Source organism: Pteropus vampyrus, unplaced genomic scaffold (genome assembly GCF_000151845.1).
Source record: "Pteropus vampyrus isolate Shadow unplaced genomic scaffold, Pvam_2.0 Scaffold436, whole genome shotgun sequence".
NCBI classification, from domain to species: Eukaryota; Metazoa; Chordata; class Mammalia; order Chiroptera; family Pteropodidae; genus Pteropus; species Pteropus vampyrus.
Genome location: NW_011889217.1, coordinates 2,036,562 through 2,054,631, shown reverse-complemented (window position 1 = coordinate 2,054,631; position 18,070 = coordinate 2,036,562). Strand labels below are relative to the sequence as shown.

Genomic DNA, 18,070 nt, shown 5'->3' with positions numbered 1-18,070 from the left:
TTTCCCTGGCACCGCCCAGCTGCCTGCCAGCTAGCCTCAGCTAACCCTGGCCTGCTTCCCAGTCCCAGGCAGAGAAGGGGAAAGACAAGGAGCTGGGGCCCCCACATCTTCTGGTTGAAAGGGGAGCAGCCCATGTGTGCATCTTCTTCCTACAGGGAGCAGGTAAAGGGGTAGGGCAAGCTGCTTTGGGAGCCTGAGGGTGGGTGGATTGGTAGGTGGGAGATGAATTTGAGTATGAATGGAAAACTGAGTATAGTATGAGAGGGACTCTGATGGGTTTAAACTACATTTATTTTTCATCACATTATACCTCTGCTCATTGGCTTCCCACTGCCTACCAAAGTATCTTCCATTTGCCCATCTTCTCCCTATAGTTGACTACCACGTCCCTTCAAAATCTTACCTGGGACCTTTCCACCTTATATCATACCATCCTTCATACTTAAGCCAAATTAAACTATTCATTTTTTTCCTAAAACCTTTGTCTTCATTCATCTACTCACTGCCAGGAATGCCATTCACAAATATTTATTTAGTATGTACCATATGTCAGGCACTGGGCTAAAAGTACATGAATGAATAAGACACAGCCCCTGTCCTGAGGAGCTCACTGTCTAAGGAGTGAGGGCAAACATCATAAGATTTAGGGGCAAGAGATGAATTCTGCCTCAGAAGGTAATACAGAAGTAGGCAAATTATCATCAGGGCTGTGGAGAAGCAGAAGTTCAATTGGTGAAAACAATGGGGAGAATGGTATTCTGCGCAAAGGGGAAGCCTCAAATATTTTGGACAGGAGAATTATAGAATCCAGTTCTCATTAGGACATGTTGAGGGCTGGTGTGTAGCATGATTGTAGGGGGAGAGTGGGTGCAAGGAGATGAAGAATAAGAGGACCCCAAGAATGGGCTTGGGTTCCCAGTCTCTGCCTGTTCATTTAATGAACATCGAGCCTCCTCCAGTCTTCCAGGTACTGTTCTAGACCCTAAGGATGCAGCAGCATTGGACTGGAGAACAGCCTCTACTATTCTGTAGCTCACATTCTAGTAAGGCCTCTATGGCTTCAGCAAAACAGATGAGAGAATAAAGCCAATTCAGGAGGTTCATATTTGGAACTAACATTCAGTAGGTACATGCCTATATGGTTGTATTAGGTTAATATATTGAAATATTTCTAAATTTGTTGGTAACTAGCCCTTCAATCCAGGGTATTCCTTTTACCCCAACTCCTCCCTTGGTACTCTCCTGACCTCCTCAAGATCTAAAGCGGTAATGCCTGGTACAGCAGGGGACCCAAGACTCCACTTGAATGCCTCAGCCAGTTTCCACTCTGATGAATCAGTGCTTGTGAACTGACTACCATATTAAATAGTTTCACTATTTCCCCTGTTTAAATCCCTTCTATTATTCAAGACTCAGTGCAAAGGCTACCTGTTCCAGGAAGTCCTTCTTGACTAACTGCACCACAGGAATTGATTTCTGGTACCTCAGCTACCACAGTGCTTTGCCTGCTCTCACTTGCCCACTATATAATTCATATTAGGATGATTTATGACATTTTATCTGCTCTAATAGCCTTGAGCTCCATAGCAGGGTCCAATATTTGATTGACTGAGTCATTCTTTTATTCAACAACCATTACTGAGCATTTCTCTGAAGATCACCTTGTCTGAGCTTGGGAAAAACCAAATTGACTAAGATGACTTCCCTGCCCTCAGGGAGCTTATTGTCTGTGATCTGGGTGTGTCAACCCATTTCTGTTCCAGGAGCATGACATTACGTTTTTATGGCACTCCAAATTATCTGCCTTGTCAGAGTGACTGCCATACTGTATACCAAAACTTGTATGGCTGAATAGCAATTGCCCTCCAAGCAGTCAGTTTAGGAGATAACTAGCCTATAATCTAGGTTGCCATTTCTGAAGCCGAATTAAGACCCATCCATCCATGGCTATCTGATCCAGTGCACTCTGCATGGTCAGCTCATTGTCAGGCAGCTGTGTTGTCAGCACCCTGGTTGGACTCTCATGACACATGAAAAGTCCATGGTACTATCTAAATTGGATGGACCAGGACAGGAGGGAATTTGGTGAGCTAATTGAGGTGGATGAGGTCATGGGAAGCACAGGGGACAGAAGCACCATGCTTCTGGAGTCTGGAGTCTATGTCTGGACATCTTTCTCCAACATGTGCTGAATGGTTTTTCCTTTTTAGGTCTCTGTCAGATCTCTTTGTACACTTCTCTGTGGCACTCTTATGTCCACACATCTCCCCACCCTCTCTGCTGCTTTGCCAGTATTTCAGAGCTCACATCTGTGTCTAGGTGCAGATCTTTGTTACAGCACCCTAATTTTCCATATGCCATTCTGCATGGTGCTGCCTCTTTCTTGAGCTGTCTCTGTGAATGACTGTGTCTCTGGTCTGGGTGGGGAATGTGGACTCTGACCCTGCATTGTTCCTTCACAGCTGGGAGTCTGCCAAATTTGAGCTCTCAGAGTCTTGTTCTCTGAGCCTCCCCAGGTTGAGACAGAGTGTACTCAGGACTGACTGACTGGGGAACCGCTCCCCCCCACCCCATGCATGACCTTAAGGCCAAGTCCTTGGTCATTAGGGTTTGTTTCTATCCCAGGGTTTCAGAGGAGGAGAGAGTAATTAGCTGGTGGGTAGGGGGAGAAAAAGCCCTTTAGTCCCCAGATGTGGATTAGAAGCAAAGACAGATCAAAGCCCTTCTGGAGCCTTGAGGCTGACCTGTAGTTCTGGCCCATCTCACCATCTGTGTTAGTTTCCTAAAATTGCTGTGACAAGTTGCACAAACTGGGTGGCTTAGAACAATAGAATTTTTTTCTCACACAGTTCTGTAGGCTAGAAATCTGAAATTGAGATGTTGGCAGGGCCCTGCTCCTCCTGAAGTCTCTATCTAGGGCCTCTTCTAGCTTCCGATTGCTCCAGGCATTCTTTAGCTGTGGCTGCATAACTCCAATCTCTGCCTGCAACTTCACATTGCCTTCTTCTCTTGCCCCTGTCTCTCCACGGGATGTCTCTTTTAGGAACACTTGTTATTGGATTTAGGGCCCACCAGGATAACCCAGAATGAAGTTATCTCAAGCTCCTTAGCTTAATTACAACTGCAAACACCCTTTCTCCAAATAAATTCACATTCACAGGTTCTAGGGGTTAGGATATGGACATACCTTTAGGGGGAACACCATTTAGCCCACTATGCCATTAGGAATTTTAGAACTGAAGTGAATGCACAGGATGAGAAAAAATGGGTTTGTGTTGGCAACTGTCATGCCCATATCCCTCTTCATACTCTTTACAGGCAGTTTCATCCACTCCCATGGCTACTATAAGTTGATGAAAGCCAAGTATCCCCAGGTTGGACACTCCCCTCTATGTCAGATCCACAACCACCTGCCTGCTTAATAGCATCCCCACATCTTTAGTGATACGACTGAGTTGCTGGTTTGAACTAACCATAGGGCCTACCTGCCTCTGAACTTGCCAGTTGCACGAGTTGATAAATTGTTAATGTTTAGCCACTTTGAATTACTGTTACTTTGACATAGTCTCACTGATATAAATTCCCTCCGTGGTTTGGCCTCTGAATGTCTCTCTATTCTCCTGTCTCATTACTCTCTCCTTTGCAGTCTATGCTCTAGTCTTACTGAACTTCTAGTAGTCCTTTGAATGCACTGCATGCATGCGTGGAGTATGAGTGTGTGTGTGTGTGTGTGTGTGTGTGTGTGTGTGTGTGTGTGTGTGTTATCTCCAAGTCTTTGTCCATGTTGTTTCTCTCTCTCTCTCATCTCTCCTCCACTGCCAGCCCTGCCCCACCAGGTTTTGCTCATCCTTCAGGTATCATCAGTTCGTGTCATTTCCTCCAAGAAGGCTTGCCTTCTCTGACTCCTAGCCAGGTCAGTCCTGACTACATACAAGCCTATACTTCCCTTGTAACATTGATCTCGCTTTATGGTGACTCTTTACCATGTCTGCCATGGTGGACTATAAGCATCCATAACATCATGGGTCATATTTCTGTTGTCCACTATTTCATCTCCATGCCTAGCACAGGATGTGGGATATGAGAGGCATTTAATTTTTGTGGAATAACTGATGATTGTTGTTCAAAGCATCCTTAGGGCTTCTCTAGCATCCAGTGAGTCGAAAGCAGGGGTTGAGGGTAATTAAAGGAAAGAGAAGTTGTTGACTGCCCTCTTATCCCCTGGCCCCTCCTTTCTTTGGCTTTGGGAGCAGAATTGGGAGTAGAGTCTGTTCCAAGTAGAGCCTTGCTCTGTGGGAGACTTGGTCCCCAGAGAATCAGCTGTCTCCAAGTGTCCCCAGTGTATCTTCTCAGCTTTGTCCTATTCCTCCTCCAAGGTTGGATGATTCCCCAACCTGAGCTCACAGTAGGCTATTTCTTGCCCTTCTTCCATCTACCCAAAGCAGACTCACACACTAGCAGCACACCCAAACATACCAGTCACCACTGCACCCCAAGTGCTGTACTCCATTTTCATCACCTGGGTTCATGGTGATACTGATTACCATGGGATTAAATGCTCCCTTCCTCACTTGAGCTCCTAGTGCAGACTGTCATACATTCTTTTGAGACAGTGTAATCAGTCCTCTACCTATAAACTGGTATATCCACCAGTTTCCTTGGGACCCGAGTTCAGGGTATAGACTGACCCAAGCTCTCTCTTTCCTTCATCAAGCCCTTCAAGTTGTTTCTCCCTGATTTAAACCAGCACTTCTCTTTCCTCAGAATTCTTAGGATGTCAGAGCTAGAAAGGACCACAGACTCCTGACAATACCTTGGTTCTTGACTTGGGACGCAGATTCCTAGGAATCCAGAGTGGTAGGAATGGAGTCTAAAGTCTACCTAACATTGTTTTTTAATAGCAGTTTTTCTTGTAATTACAAAGTAATGCTCAAGCAGAAAATTTGGGAAAGGCAAAAAAGTATAGGGAATTTTTTAAATCACCCTATTTGTCCTGTTCACCCCTGGCCCTGATTAAGTGCTTAATAAATATTTGTTGAATGAATTATTTTCAAACTCATCACTCAGAGATTAAAAACCACAATTATCTTTTGATTGTTTATCCTTCCAGCCATATATATTATACTTAAATGGGACCATACTGTACAAACAGCTTTGTAGTCTGCTTTTTTTTCTCTCAGCAATATACTATGTATGTTTTCCCATGTTGATAGCTTTTTTTTTTTACATCATTTTTTATGCTTTTATTTTATTCCTTCAAATGGCTGTACCATAGTTTCCCTACCCAATTTACTACCTCTAGACATTTGGGGGAGGGGTCCAGTTTTTTGTTACAAACAACATTATGCCACACACCCTAGTACATACATTTTTGTCCACATATCTATTTTTTTACAATTCATTCCTAGAAAGTGGATTTTCTAGGTCATAAGAATAGGCACATTTAAAGATTTTTCATGCATACTGAAAAAATGGCACTGCCAATTTACCCTCCAGGGCTACTGCCAATTTTTTTAAAAGACTTAAATAGAAAAATCTGGTACATATTATCTTTGACTAGGTAGCACAGACTAACTCCAGGCTTTTGCCATTGTCCATAGTTAAGCAATTCTGAACTACCCTGTTAGTTAGTTATTGGCAACTGCTGACCAGAAAGCTATGTAGCTGTCCGATTTCAAACAGAAAAAGGAGTTAGTGAATTAAAACCTATAAACTTTTGTCCTAGGGCCAAAATATTTCAAACCTGGTGACCCATGAGAGTTCCTAGTTGTAAAAGCATTGGGAACGACTGAACTCCAGCGTCTGGCATGGGCCAGGACAGAATATGTACCGTAACTATTGTGTCCTCTTCCCAAATGGGACACTGAGGCCCTGCCAGTGTCTGCACCGCCCCCAAATCGGCTGACTCAAAGTCCAGGCTGCTGCCCCAACTAAGTACCACTCAGAGGACCACCCACCTGTCCTACCCGCCCTAACCCAGCGGTGGCCACGCACCGACAAGCGACACCCTGGCGGTGGGGCGAGGCCGTAGCGGAGGCGGGCAGAAGCGGGTTGGCTGGCCTTCGCGCATGCTCCGTCCTGCGCGCACCTCCCGGCGCCAGGGGGCGCGCTCCTCTCCGCGAGCCTGCCCCCGTGGTCCCGCCCCCGGAGCGGTTGGAATTTGAATCTCAGGCGGGCTGTAGCTAGAAGTGACTACAGATCTGCCAGGGATGGAGAACCTGTGCCCCAGAACTCGGTGTCCGGTGCAAGAGCAGCGTGCCCGCTGGGAGCGGAAACGCGCCTGTACCGCCCGAGAGCTGCTGGAGACCGAGCGGCGCTACCAGGAACAGCTGGGGCTGGTGGCCACGGTGCGGGCCCGGCACGCCCTCCCGTATGGGGTGGGACCCCAGGGTGTGAGGGGACTCTAGGGTGTGAGTGGGCCTCTGCGCGGTCGGTGACCCAGTATATGGGGTCACCTTACACTGTCCGCCTGCATTTGGGGGTCGGTAAACTTCTACAGTTTCTAGCTGCTCCTTGGCGTTGGCCTCTTCCTGCAGACTATATACTGATATTCTCTCCTTCCGCAGTACTTCGTGGGGATTCTGAGAGCCAAGGGCACATTGCGACCGCCAGAGCTCCAGGCACTGTTTGGGCCCTGGGAGCTCATTTATGGCGCCAGCCAGTGAGTGGAGGGGGCATGGGGAGAGGGGCGGAGGGAGAGACCTGGCCTCTGCCAATGTAGAGTTCAGAGTCGGAGAATCAGGTTCATACTCCGTGTCTGTCAATTACCTCACCTGTGGTCTTGGCCCAGTGCCTTAACCTGCCCCAGTTCTCCCTCTGTAGATGGGTAATGGCATTACTCTGGACCAGGGTTGTGAGAATTAAATGAGGTGCTAGAGCAGTTACTTGGCAGCTCTTTTGTTGTTTTCACCCATGCAGAGAGCTGCTTCCCTACCTGGAAGGAGGGCACTGGGGACAGGGGCTAGAGGGCTTCTGCCCCCATCTAGAACTCTACACCCAATTTGCTGCCAACGCAGAGATGTCCTGGACCACCCTGCAGGTAACCGGAAGATGACCTCATCTTTCTTTTCTTCCTCTGTTGCTGCATAGATTACATCTGGAGACCCAAACTTCATACTGTTCCTGCATTTATGTAGCCCTCTGGGTGCCCAGTTCTGTGCTAAGTTCCCTGTAGGGAGCACACAGCTTACTGAAGGCTGGGGATGTGTACATAGATGAATACAATATAGGAGCGGCTTCTCTCCCTGCTGCCAATCCTTTCCCCATCATTCCAGAAGCAACTAAAGAAAAGCAAACGTTTCCGGAGGTTCGTGCGGCTTCAGGAAGGCCGCCCTGAGTTTGGGGGCCTTCAGCTCCAGGACCTGCTCCCTCTGCCTCTCCAGAGGCTCCAGCAGTGAGTGAACTCACCCTGACTCAGCCAACTTCTCTTTTCTGAGTCTGTATGACTGCTGTCCTCAGCTTTGTGGAGTTCCATGGGGTCTGTCCTAAGACCTCTCTCCTGGAACAAAGTGCTCCTACAATCCTTTTGCAAGAGGAAATGTGAACCCACTGGACTACCTGGGGTCTGCAGCCTCAGTCCCTTAGCTAGGACTGTGGAACCCTACATTAAAGTGAGAGGGCCTGTAATAGGGCTAGTGACAGGGTACCTGGAAGAGTTTGCTGAGGTAAGAGACTAGCCTAGTGTAGAGTATCTGTTGCTGGGGATGAGTTAAGAGATTATAGTCAGGTTGTCTAGCACCCTCCTGGGATTGATTAACTGTCATCTTGGGATCTGAACTCTCAAACTATAGTCAGTTTGCCCCTGACTCTTCAGTGTGGGATGGAAGACGGCCATGTAGTGTGAGCCCAGGTTTTGAAAGGAGATAAAAAGCCAGAAGCAGATCTTTCCTGGCCGTGCAGCTGAAGTACGTGTAGGGGGTGATGTGTGTGTTAGAGGGAATTTTGCCCAGCTCTACTTCCCTTCATAGACTTCCAACTGTCTAATTCCAGGTATGAGAATCTTGTCATTGCTTTGGCTGAAAACACAAGTCCCAACAGCCCTGACCACCAACAACTCACACGTATGTTCTTGCTCTGCCAAAACTCAAGGCAGGAGGCTGCCTCTCTTGTATCTTTCTGGTCTTGACCTCCAACAATGGTATGGCCCTATCTTCCATTGACATGTACATGATGTCCCTAATTGTCCTGCCTTCTCTTCGAGAAGTTAGACGGTGACCCTGGTCCCCTGGGAATAGCCTGTCTTTCATCATCATCATCAGTGACTACCCAGAGTCAAAGTTATCCTGGGAATGGGGTGGGGGATGCTATTTCCAGGGGCTGCTCGGTTGGTAAGTGAGACCATCCAGACAGTCCACGCCATTGGTCAGAAACAGAAGAATGGCCAGCACCTCCGTCGTGTCCAGGCTCTGCTCGGTGGACGCCAGGCAAAGGGGTTTACCTCAGGTAGTTTGCGTACTTCCCTTTTCTTACCCCTCTTCCTCCATATTGCCAGCACATACCCGTTTCCTCAGCCTCCCTTTCCTTCTATTCCCATGGATCATAGTCCTAGAGCTGTACCAGAATAACAGCTCTTCCATCTCCTAGGTCGCTGGTTCCTACGCCAGGGCTGGCTTTTGGTAGTTCCTCCCCGTGGGGAGCCTCGGCCCCGAATGTTCTTCCTCTTCTCTGATGTGCTCCTCATGGCCAAACCTCGACCCCCATTGCACCTGCTGCAGAGTGGCACCTTTGCCTGCCGGGCCCTCTACCCCATGGCCCAGTGTCAACTCCACAGGGTCTTTGGCCACTCAGGAGGCCCTTGTGGTGGACTGCTCAGCGTAAGTAATAGGTGGGGGTCCTAGTTAAGGTAGGAGAGGCCCAAAATATACCTCAAATGTATATGTACCTGTTTATCTCCTCAGTTTGCGCCTCTTTAATAAGAACTGAGCCATCTACACATTGAGGGAGGATAACTGGGGCCTGTGGTTCATACCTAGTTCTCACCTCAGTCCTGAATTACCTCCATGGGAGCAGCAAGGCCTTCAGCTTTGGTCTGGACCTTTCTGAGCCATGCACTAAGAAGTGGTCTCTCCTTAGTTGTCCTTTCCCCATGAGAAGCTACTGCTTATGTCTACAGACCAGGAAGATCTGTTGCACTGGTACCACAGTCTGACTTTGGCCATCAGGTAAGTTGTGTCTTCCCTCAGGTAGAGTGTTGTAATGAGGCTCAGGAGCTAGAGATGAGCAGCTCTGATCTTATCTCATGTTCTACATGTGTCTGGGACCCCTATCCTCATCCCATGGGTGATTTTGTCTGAATAGAGAGCTCATGCTAGTCCCTGAACTGACTGTCTTCTCTCAACAGCAGCCAGAAGAACTAGAAGAATCATATAAACTCCAGAACTCAGGATACTTTACGGATAGGTCAGGGTCAGGAGTATAAAGGAAACTTGTTTAGTACTAAACAAAACACAGATCCCTTCATGGGTTATTTGACTAGCTCCTAAGAATCAGGAAACCAAGTCTGACCCAACGGAACCTTCGCTGAACCTGCCCCTCCAGCACTGATGAGGGGATTTGGGACAAAGTTGGTGCTGTCGATGGCCAGTCGTTTTTCAAGGTTGAAGCTTTGCAGACATGGCTATTTTTATGTTGTATGTGGTTTCCATAATTTTCTCACTGGATTTTAGTAAAGTTTTGTTTTTTTGGAAAGGCCTTTCTGTTTCAGCTATGTGCTATGACAAAAGGGATTTCTGTGCCCTGAAGGCTGGCATGACGGCGCTTCTGGAATACAAGGAAAGAACTGGGGCTCCCTCTGTCGTTCAGCTCTCATACTGGAAGGCAGCATCTTTTTGTCCTAATAAGGGAAGCTTTTCAAGAAGTCCCGGTTGTTCTTAGGCACCTAGTATGGGTACGTGTGTGAGACCAGCTGGAATGGAAAAAGCACACAGGAGCATCCAGTCACAAAAACAGACTTTGTTTTACTAAACCTTCAGCTGTTGTCCCTCCTTGGCAGGGGCTGTGACTGGGGCCCTTTGCCACAGCCTTGCTGCATCTTCTCCTTAGCCCCTGCTCCACTCCCCTGAGAGAAGCTAGGTTCCTTGTCTCTGTGCTCCAGTTCAGGGGCTCCTCCCAGGCCTGACTGTCACCAGTTTCCACCTCGTCCTCCTTTATACATAAGTCCTCAGGAAAGGGTGTGTTGGCCTCTGTGAAGGGAAAGTCAGCCATGTTCCAGTTTCAGAGATTTTGTCTCTACCTCCACCAGACTGTCACCTCCAAATCCATTACCTGATTCTGAAATCTCCACACCCGTATTTGGCTTGTTCTTTTGTAGCAGCTGGTGGATGGTGTGTAACTTCATGTTCAGAAGCTCCTGCTGGGCTCCAGCCAGGGTAGTCACACTGTGGATATGTCCACTCAGAGGCTGCCCAATCTATGTTCCCGACTCTTACACCTACCACACATTGCTCTCCTTACCGCTCAAAAAGGGGGTCCAGCTGAGTCATCAGATTGTTCAGATGTTGCTCTGTCTGGGCCAGCTGTTGTGTCAACTGGGCCAGCTGTTGCTCTAGAGATAAGGGAGAAAAGGAGAGGGGTGGTTACTTACCTTCTGCTGTGCCCTACTCCCCTGCCAAGCCCAGACTTCTGCAAAACCCACCTGACTGCAATGATTCCTTCTTGCCTGCCTTCTCTTCAAGAACAGCAGCCTCATCTTTCCCCTGCTATGGAAGAAGGAAAGGGCAAATACTGCAACGAGGCTTTCCATTATTTCAGTCTCCAAAGCCAGTAAGAGGAGGAGGAAAATTTGAAGTAGAGAAAGCTTTTGGGTTTTTACCTCAGAATCACAATCACATCTAGTCCAGCTTCTCACACAGGACATGAAGCAACATGTCAGTATGCCCCCACATGTGGTCATTCAGTCTACTGAACTCTACCTCCAGGAAAGCAGCTCCCTCAGGTTTGATAAAGTTCTAGGTGTTACTTTACATACAAAACCAAAATTTGTCCTTTATGTATCTTCTTTCTATAGTGCTGATTAGAGCCTTCCCAAATCATGTCTTTTCAAATTCCCTCAGGAATTTGAAGACAATGGTCATTCCCCTGCCTCCTGCCTTCTTCCGCATGTCTTCTCTGGTTTACTATCTCCAGTCTTCTTTAATCAATGCTCATTTGACACTGTTTTCTCTGGTCGCTTTACTGAGCTTGTAGAGCTCTTAAAGCAATGCCCCGAGGAGAATAAAATTCTCCATAAGTGTTCTAATCAGAAGATAAAGCGCAAAACCTTGTTCCTATCATTGATTTGGGAAGTGGATTGTTACATCACACAACTGAACTTTCTTAGTAAACTACTGCTATTATGTTTCTTTCAGACTAGACTTGAGTCCAAGAGTAGAATTTATCCTTGCTAAATTTCATCAGTAAATTCAGTCCTTTATCCTAGCCTGTCAAGTCTATTTGGGATCATGATTAGTTATCCTTATTAGTTACTCTGTCTAGTTTCATATCTCCAAATTGGTTCAGCCCTCTATTTCCCAAAGCAAGTAAGTAATAGGGCTAGGGCTAAAGATGCAGCCCTGGGAGGTACTACTTTCCATTTCAACAGTTCAATGCACCAAATGTACTGTCAGTTCACATTTCAGGGCCTCCTTCCCAAGGAAAACAGACTTGAACTCTAAACACTGTGACTACAGTAATCAACCGCTTATGCCAAGGTTGGAATCTCATCAGGAACCCTACTTTTGTAGTATGGACACTCGGCTGGGTTCAAATTCCAGCTCCACTAGTTAGAAGCTCTGGGGGACCTTGAGCAAGTGACAATCACTTCATTGGACTGTTGGGAAGACAATGAGATAGTTATGAATTATTTACAATTTATCACGCACCCTTCACATCCATTACTTTGCTGGATGCTCAAAATAACCCCAAAATGTTGGAAAGCCAAGAAACTATTATTGTTCATTTTACAGACTGACGGGAAGATGTCTCTTGTTCTTGGAACCATAGCGCTATGGCATAACGCCCCCATGGGAAATTTCAGGCCCGGGGCATTCTCACCCCTGGTCTTCCCGCACCTGCAAACACTTGTACAGCACAAAAGCCACGATTGCCGCGGTGTACAGCGCCCCCAAAGGCAACTCCCTGGCCAGGGCCCGCTCACGTTGGTCCTTGGGCGGCGGCTGCTGCCAGGGTTCCGTGGCCCTAGGGCCAATCTGGGCGGGGTCCCCTGTGGAGGAGGGCAAAGGTGGGTCAATAGAGCTGTGGCTTGGGACCCGGGGGCAGTCCTAGCCTCCCTCCAGCAGCCCTCGCTGGTACCTGGCTGTGCCTGGAGGTCGGGGCTGAGGTGGTCTCCGCGGACCCCAGGCAGCGCAGACACAAGTAGCAGCCCCAGCACACCCGCGAGCGAGACTGAGCTCACCATTGCAGGGCGACAGACGGAAGGAGTACGCGCCTGCGTACGCGCGCTCCCGAGCCCGTCTCGCTTTGGCTCTTCCGGAAGGTCACGCCTACTTAGCGTGTGGGCGGGGCTAAGGCTTATTTACATAGTACTGTTAGCTCAGCTTTTCCAAATTAGTTAATTTTTCATCTATATAGGCATTCTATATTAGTCAGAATGCCTCCAGAAGCCTTAGAAGATTATGCCAAAATTATTTCTTAGTTCTTACGCCACCAACATCCTCGCCCTAACCAAGAGATAAATTTTCTGCTGGGCCTATAAAAGGCTGTCTCACGAGGACCGTGAGGTGGTTCGTGCTGAAGGCCTGTTTCCTAGGCCACAGACGGAGGACTTGTTCCTTAATCCATGCCTAGGGGAAAGTCCCCGGACCGCCGGCAGAGAGTGCCACGTGCACATGCACGTAGACCTTCCCTGCCTCTCACTGTTAAAACCGCCAAGAAGCAACCCCGCCTGCGGGGCAGCCGAGCGGCGTGTAGCAGGGTCGTCGTCCGTCAGCTATTCTAGTGACGCAGGCAGTGCGCTTTTCCGCGCACCAACCACACGGGGCTCATTCTCGGCGCGACTGCATTTTAGAAAACAGCAAGGGTTGCAATATGCAATAGCTACTACGGAGCTCATAACGGCCTAATATGTCCCAGGTTTATTTCCAGTTCTCTGTGTCTTTCCCTTTACGCACCGTTTATGTCTACTCGTCCTTCGGATCTCAGCTGAAGTGTTCCCTTCATTCAGAACTCTTTCAATATATTAATTAGCGAAGCTATTGAACTTACTTCAAACCACTACTATTATGTCAATTACATCTCAATAAAACTGGAAAAGTCCATTTTAATTTATTAAAAATCAATTAATTAAAATTTATATAGAAAGAAAATATTGCTAGACTTTATTCCATAAGAGTGGGAGCCCTATCTTTTTACCATTTTATTCCTATAGCCTAGCACAGCACCTGGCACTAGCAGACACTCAGTGAATCCTTGTTGAATGAAATTAATGTGTTCAAAACTACCTGACAGGTAAACATAATTAGCGTCGTTTAAAGAATAAGGAAACTAAGTTATTAATCAGGTAAGAGGCAGGGCTGAGATTCCAACCATTTTCTGTCTCCATATCATCTGCTTGACATCACCCCATCCCAACTCTTCCCACCCCCTTGCCTTCCAGGTGGACTTAAGTAGTCTCTCTCAGTCCCACTGTCTTTTACAATTGTCTGGGTTACCTAAGACAATAGTCCGACTTGTCTTCCTAATTAGACTAAGCTCTTTGAGGAAAGAAACCATTTTCCACCCACTTTTGTATCTCCAGAGCTGGGCACATAAGCAATTGGTACATGTATATTAAATGAATGAAGTACACGTGTGTTAAATAAATGACTAAAATCTGACTGTATCCTCTTGTCTCTCCAGAAAGGGTGGAGGAAGGGCAGGGAGACACCCACACGCAGGGGAGCTGTCATTGCCTACCTAACTACCCAGAGGCACCCTGAGTTACGGAGCAGGGTAATCCAAACCTTGACTCCAAGCCAGTGGGCACAGCCAATGTGAATCAGTGGTTCAGGCCAGGTAAAATATGATAAATGGCCCCCAACTGATTGTTACCTTTAGGGAATTCGGGTCCCCTATTGCTAGATCTTCATCTTCTGATTTTTTCCAAAAAAACAATAAATTGGGATTTTTAAAAATTGGAAATCTGTTTTTAAGTGTCGACAAGAAATCAGTGGTATACTTAGCATATTTGCACCTGAGCGGATCATTAAAAAAATTCTCCTAGGTAACAAAATCGTTTTCGGTAATAATCAGGAAATAAAACAAGGGCCAGAAAGAAACTAACAATAAGGGCCAGAAATTCAAACAGTGAATTATTTGTTTTATTGAATTTGTTTTATTGACAGTATAAAAATTTATATAGTTAAAAATTCAGAATTAAACATTACAAAACAAGAAAGGAAAAGATAATGGGTTAATATTTCTTAATTACAATATTGTATTTTTTGAGAAAAGGAGTTAAAACGTATACCTACATATTAATCTGAGTATGAATAACTAGTTTCTTTTTGTGACATTAACTTCCGTAGATTTGTCAAAAGTAATCTTTGCATATTCATATTTAATATAGAATAAAGCCAGATTTGTGACTCTCCACTCATAGTTGATCAAAGAATGCTTTTTATTAATTTTCATTTCAAAAGTTTTTCAACATGAAACAACAGACATACAAACAGGAAAAGTCTTAAACATAAGGATGTTCAGCAGAGTCATAAAAATTCTTTCATAATAAATTCCAGAAATTTTCAATATAAATAAAAACTCCAAGTGGTCACGTACAATGCCAAGTAAAGTAACTCAAGTTCAATTTCTTTGACTTTACAATCATCGTGCTATCATTGTTTATTTTAAATCTCCAGTTTAAGTGCAGGAATATGTACTATCAAGGGGGTTGGAGATATTGTGCTCAAAGCAAGCTTGAACAATTCCACACTGTTAAGAAGAACTAGTTTTAGATATAAACACATGTAGATGAATCTCTTTGTAGGGCCCAACTGTATAACTGGAAGTTCTCCAGATTAACTTTCATGTAGATTACAATGTTTTTTAAAGGATAAGTAATACAATTGTGCTAATTTGAAGCTTGTATATCGTTAAAACTCATCAGTAACCACAGAAATTTAGAACTTAGATCTACAAAAGATTCTTCAGAGAGGAGTATATTATCACTGGCATTTTTCACAATTTCTGGAACATGGTGGTCATAAAAAGGAGACTGATTTTTTAGTTGGTTTTGTTTTAAAATTCTCTACAGACCATACTCTTACTGCCTATAACTGGAGAGTCAGAACCTTTCCTGCTATTCCCATCCTTGGCACACCACTGCAATGATTTTTTAAAAATTTTAAAAACACTGTATGGGCCAGACAAAACACATCTCTGACCTTTGGTCTAAGGTTTATATTTGGAACTTAAATTTCTCTTCCCACATCGGTAGACTCCCACGTGACTGAGCTGTCTCTGGGCAGGGCAGGTACTTCACTCCTTGAAGTGAACAAGTACAAAGACAGGGCTCAGTTTCCCAGCAAAGTATAGGGGCAGAGGTTTCTTTAACTCAACTAACTTTTGAGCTTGACAGTTCTTAGAGACGGTTTGGATGAAGTGGGTTGAGAGTGGGGAATCTAGCTTCTTCTATCCCTCAAACCATGATACCTGTAATAACAATAACAATAACAATGACAATGGTCATCCTAACAAATTCACCTTGGGTCCGCCTTAGGGTGTGGTGAGATTGTAGGCAGCAGGAGACCTCCCAATCACATTCCACTTTATAGCTGCTCACTGAGGAATGATTCAGTTGTAGAGAAAAGTCAGACAACCTGCGGCAGAAGGGAATCTCTGTCTTAAGGCCTGGCTTCCTTATCTTGTGGGTCCTGCCTTATGCCACTTCTTCCCCTCTTGGAGTCTGCATGGCCTCACCTACACAGTGGCACAATAAATTCAGGCCTGCCTCTCTCTTCTCTGGCTGAAGTGGGTACAGGGCCATGAGGCAGGGTGGTGGTACGGAAGCTCAGGATCTGCTGGGTGGCGCAGGTGCAGGCACTGGGCGGTATCTTTGTTCTTTCACTCATCCTTTCCCTCCCCCTTCCTCCCCGGAAACCAGCGACGTTGCCTTCACCAGTATTGGAGATGATGAGCCGTGGGGGCCAAGCCCAGGGAGGGGTGGGAGTAAGGGGGGCTGCTGCAGCTGTCAGGCCATAAACCAAGCTGACTCCTTTGCTCAGGACAGGGTGCTCGCAGACTCAAGTCCCACATCAGCGGTCATGTGCGGAGAAGACAACTCCACACATCCAGTGTTCGGTAAGCTGGGCGGGGCGGGGGCAGGAGGAGGGGTCACATGGCTCCATGTCCCACCTGCTGGGATCTGGAGGGTTGGGCTGGGCAGTAACACCCCATCCTCTCACATCCACAGGAATCCCCCCCCTGACTAAAGCCTGGGGTTTGTGGGCCCTCTTAGGGGCTGTGACACTGCTGCTTCTCATCTCATTGGCTGCACACTTGTCCCGATGGGCTAGTGGCTGGAGCAGGAGACATCGGGGACAGGGACAGTGAGTAGGGGAAAACAGAGATGGGTTAATTGAGAATTTCTCCTTACCAAGGAGTCCCCATTCATTCCCTAAACTTTGTGTTGCAGTTCTGGAGAGTCCGTGGAAGATGTCCCCCTCTATGGGAATCTGCATTATCTGAAGACAGGTAGGAAGCGGGCAGAGGCGAAGGGCACAGAGGTCAGATCCTCAGGTGGGTGGGATGAGGGGCTGAAGGAGGAAAAACAAGAAGTGACCAGATTCCTGTTCCCTGTCCCAGGATGGCTGTCTCAAGAACCAAGGCCAAACCCGCAGGATACAATACCTGGAGGCCCCACCAGGGTGAGTCAGTTGTGGTTGAGGAAGAGGGGAGGAAAGGAAGTGGGGGCTTTTTCAAGGGTCCAGTGAACTTTTAACAGTCTTGCATCTCCAGGCTGCAGAGGAGGTGATGTGCTATACCAGCCTGCAGCTGCGGCCTCCCCAGGGCCGGATCCCCAGCCCTGGAACCCCCATCAAGTACTCAGAGGTGGTGCTGGACTCTGAGCCAAAGCCCGAGGCCTCAAGCTTAGAGCCGGAGCTCTATGCCTCAGTATGTGCCCAGACCCGCAGAGCCCGGGCTTCCTTCCCAGACCAGGCCTATGCCAACAGCCAACCTGCACCTAGCTGAGATGGAGGGCCTGGCACAGTGAGGCACGCATTGCCTCAGCCTCCTCTGTTGCAGGGGTTACTGCTGACTTGTCCTGGGCATCACTTTGCCAACAACCTCCAGACAGGCAGCCATTGTCCAGTCACGGGAGGTGATATTCCCTGAACTTTCTATCTGAGCTGTGAGGGAGATGTCTCAGGGGAAAGGCAGGCTCCCAGTTTCTTGAGGATGGAGGAAGCAGAGACAGTGGTCCCCTCACCACCTCTTTTTTTTCCTATCTAATTTCTCTCAGCCTCCAAACTCCCAGGATTTCACTTCCCACTCCTTCCCAAGTTTAACTGGATCCTTCCCACTACCGCTTTCTCACAGTGTACCCCTGCACCTCAGTGTCTTCTCAGACACAGGAAGTGGGAGGTGGGGGAGGGGTAAGAGCCTGGGAGGACCTGAGCGGGTACACCCAAGCAGAGCCCAGAGGCTGGAGGGGTCCTGGAACCTAGCACCTTGAGGAACTCAAGCCTGGCTTCTGATCTGAGAACCCTGGAAGGGGAATACCAGCCACCATCCTGTTGCCTCTGTTGTGTCCCCAAGTTTTCAAATAAAACTTCTCAAAAAGTGTTTAAATTTCACCTATTGGGCTACAGGCCTGCAACAGGCCTCACATGGTGGGCACGGGAGCTTTGCTGTCTGCACAGACCACTGCCTGGTGGTGTCTAGCTGGGGAAGAGGGCCCAGGGGAGGCTGCCGAATCAACACTACAGGGGTGGGTGCCGGGGTGGAGGCTGGCGCCCAGCTCCTCCGCTGCTAGTGCTGCTGCTAGAACACCCTCAGCATCTGCACTCAGAGACACCCCACTTCCATCACCTGGAGTTTGCAAGCTCACCAAGCCCCTGACCTACTCTCCCATGGACCCGATAACTGTGCTGCCTAA

At 47.3% G+C, this 18,070-nt stretch overlaps 3 protein-coding genes across 5 annotated transcripts; 2 read left to right on the top strand and 1 right to left on the bottom strand.

Moving 5' to 3' along the window:
• Positions 1-6,122: 6,122 nt before the first annotated feature.
• ARHGEF39 (Rho guanine nucleotide exchange factor 39) lies at positions 6,123-9,690 on the top strand. Of its 2 annotated transcripts, XM_011381484.2 has the most exons (9): positions 6,127-6,347; positions 6,567-6,661; positions 6,919-7,039; positions 7,275-7,393; positions 7,990-8,060; positions 8,314-8,442; positions 8,584-8,813; positions 9,073-9,161; positions 9,341-9,690. In XM_011381484.2, the coding sequence occupies exons 1-9, from the start codon at positions 6,210-6,212 to the stop codon at positions 9,354-9,356; spliced, it is 1,008 nt and encodes a 335-aa protein (XP_011379786.1). In that variant the 5' UTR covers positions 6,127-6,209; the 3' UTR covers positions 9,357-9,690. The 2 variants fall into 2 exon arrangements, with proteins under 2 accessions (XP_023379835.1, XP_011379786.1); XM_023524067.1 differs by lacking the exons at positions 9,073-9,161; positions 9,341-9,690 and adding an exon at positions 8,898-9,066 and having other exon boundaries at positions 6,123-6,347.
• A 241-nt stretch (positions 9,691-9,931) lies between these two features.
• On the bottom strand, positions 9,932-12,448 carry CCDC107 (coiled-coil domain containing 107). 2 transcript variants are annotated; one of them, XM_011381482.2, is made up of 6 exons: positions 12,289-12,448; positions 12,048-12,199; positions 10,634-10,697; positions 10,453-10,543; positions 10,264-10,376; positions 9,932-10,181 (listed from the first exon to the last, which is right to left on the bottom strand). In XM_011381482.2, exons 1-6 carry the CDS (start codon positions 12,392-12,394, stop codon positions 9,937-9,939), a joined length of 771 nt encoding a protein of 256 aa, XP_011379784.1. In that variant the 5' UTR covers positions 12,395-12,448; the 3' UTR covers positions 9,932-9,936. The 2 variants fall into 2 exon arrangements, with proteins under 2 accessions (XP_011379784.1, XP_011379785.1); XM_011381483.2 differs by having other exon boundaries at positions 10,634-10,694.
• Positions 12,449-16,060: 3,612 nt separating this feature from the next.
• SIT1 (signaling threshold regulating transmembrane adaptor 1) lies at positions 16,061-17,768 on the top strand. Its single transcript, XM_011381481.2, has 5 exons — positions 16,061-16,272; positions 16,385-16,520; positions 16,607-16,665; positions 16,777-16,838; positions 16,930-17,768. The coding sequence occupies exons 1-5, from the start codon at positions 16,236-16,238 to the stop codon at positions 17,161-17,163; spliced, it is 528 nt and encodes a 175-aa protein (XP_011379783.1). The 5' UTR covers positions 16,061-16,235; the 3' UTR covers positions 17,164-17,768.
• Positions 17,769-18,070: the final 302 nt, after the last annotated feature.

Coding starts and splice junctions, on each gene's coding strand:
- SIT1 (XM_011381481.2), top strand. CDS start 16,236: ATGTGCGGAGAAGACAACTCCACACATCCAGTGTTCG. Junction 16,521..16,606: donor AGACATCGGGGACAGGGACA/GTGAGTAGGGGA, acceptor TTTGTGTTGCAG/TTCTGGAGAGTCCGTGGAAG. Junction 16,666..16,776: donor TCTGCATTATCTGAAGACAG/GTAGGAAGCGGG, acceptor TCCCTGTCCCAG/GATGGCTGTCTCAAGAACCA.
- ARHGEF39 (XM_011381484.2), top strand. CDS start 6,210: ATGGAGAACCTGTGCCCCAGAACTCGGTGTCCGGTGCAAGAGCAGCGT. Junction 8,443..8,583: donor GGCAAAGGGGTTTACCTCAG/GTAGTTTGCGTA, acceptor TCCATCTCCTAG/GTCGCTGGTTCCTACGCCAG. Junction 8,814..9,072: donor CTTGTGGTGGACTGCTCAGC/GTAAGTAATAGG, acceptor GTCTCTCCTTAG/TTGTCCTTTCCCCATGAGAA.
- CCDC107 (XM_011381482.2), bottom strand. CDS start 12,394: ATGGTGAGCTCAGTCTCGCTCGCGGGTGTGCTGGGGCTGCTACTTGTG. Junction 12,200..12,288: donor CGACCTCCAGGCACAGCCAG/GTACCAGCGAGG, acceptor CCTCCTCCACAG/GGGACCCCGCCCAGATTGGC. Junction 10,182..10,263: donor TGTGGAGATTTCAGAATCAG/GTAATGGATTTG, acceptor TTCCCTTCACAG/AGGCCAACACACCCTTTCCT.